Below are 1,166 nucleotides of genomic sequence, written 5' to 3'. Positions count from 1 at the left end.
GACCCCAGGTTTGCCAAATTTAAGTCTCCTACATCAGAGATTTGCAAGAAAAGCAATGAGAGGCCACAGAAGGAAAATAAGCAACGATGCTGCTAAGAATGGGAAGAGATGGCAAGGGGTGGGCGTGTAGGAAGAATGACAGTCGCAAACCTACCCAAGGACCAGCACAGGAGGTCAGCAGTGGACGACGGGCCCCCGTCGTCAGCAACACCCTAACCTAACAAGGCTGAGAGACCACAAAAAAACCATCCTGCAAGAAAACGCCCAAATCAATAACGTATCTTCGCTTCATTCTTTTCAACATAGGCTTTAATTCACGATGTACTCAAGGGGAGGGACCAGAGCACTGTTCAGAAGGGGCAATTACACTAAATACACCGAGCTTTGCCAAAAAATAGGAGAAGGTACAGGTGGCTACAGAAGCCCCTCTTGCCCCTTCTGTCATCCCCGCCCCATTCCCAAACAGTCTTGGTTTCTTGGCTATCTGCTTTAGTAAGAACCTACCAATGGTTTAAACAAAAAACACTTGAAGTTGTGATTAAAACAATCCTCAACTCCTCTTCATCTCTGTTTCTTGTTTCTTTTATTATTTGACTTTTTAAAAATCCCGTTTCATCTCCACGAGTGTTTTTCCCACCGTCCTTTAAACTGAAGGCGCTGCGCCCCCCACCGCAGTCTTCATGGGAGGGAAGAGTGCCTCGAAGTCAGTCCCGGTGCGCCCCCTCCTCCCCCGGTGCCCCTTCCCAAACCCCATCGGGTCTCCAAAGGCTGGGGTAGGCCGTGCGGCTGTAACCCGCGCTGAACTCGTAGGACACCTGAGGGGGCGGCGGCGGCGGCGGCGGGGAAAGGGCGCAGTCGGGGAAGAAGGGGGCGAAGGAGGCCAAGGGGCCCGGCCCGTCCTCCCCGCCAGCAGAGTCCGTGGCGGCGGGGTACAGGGGGCGCAAGGGCTCGTTCAAGGTCAAGCCGCCGCGGGGGGCAGTCAGGGACGGCTTCTTGGTCGGGGGGCAGCCCGGGACGCTCCAGGGCTCAGGGTACAGTAGGCTCCCCACCACCGCGGGCGGCGGCTCAAAGAGGCCGGGCTCCAGCTCGGGCGGTCCCCGCAGTACCGCGGCTCCGGAGGGAAACACGTCGAGAGGCTCGGCTGCGAGCAAGACGGCCGCCTCGGC

At 57.3% G+C, this 1,166-nt stretch overlaps 1 protein-coding gene across 1 annotated transcript in view; it reads right to left on the bottom strand.

Moving 5' to 3' along the window:
* Positions 1-287: 287 nt before the first annotated feature.
* FAM181B (family with sequence similarity 181 member B) overlaps positions 288-1,166 on the bottom strand; it is an 11,637-nt gene continuing 10,758 nt past the window's right edge. The window contains exon 2 of the mRNA XM_021706961.1: positions 288-1,160. Coding sequence (XP_021562636.1) covers positions 705-1,160 — 456 coding nt within the window. The 3' untranslated portion in view covers positions 288-704. The remainder of the gene's footprint in view (positions 1,161-1,166) is intronic.

Source organism: Carlito syrichta, unplaced genomic scaffold, assembly GCF_000164805.1.
Source record: "Carlito syrichta isolate Samal-C Ts95f unplaced genomic scaffold, Tarsius_syrichta-2.0.1 Scaffold116752, whole genome shotgun sequence".
Taxonomy (NCBI): domain Eukaryota; kingdom Metazoa; phylum Chordata; class Mammalia; order Primates; family Tarsiidae; genus Carlito; species Carlito syrichta.
This window is presented reverse-complemented; position numbering and strand designations above follow the sequence as displayed.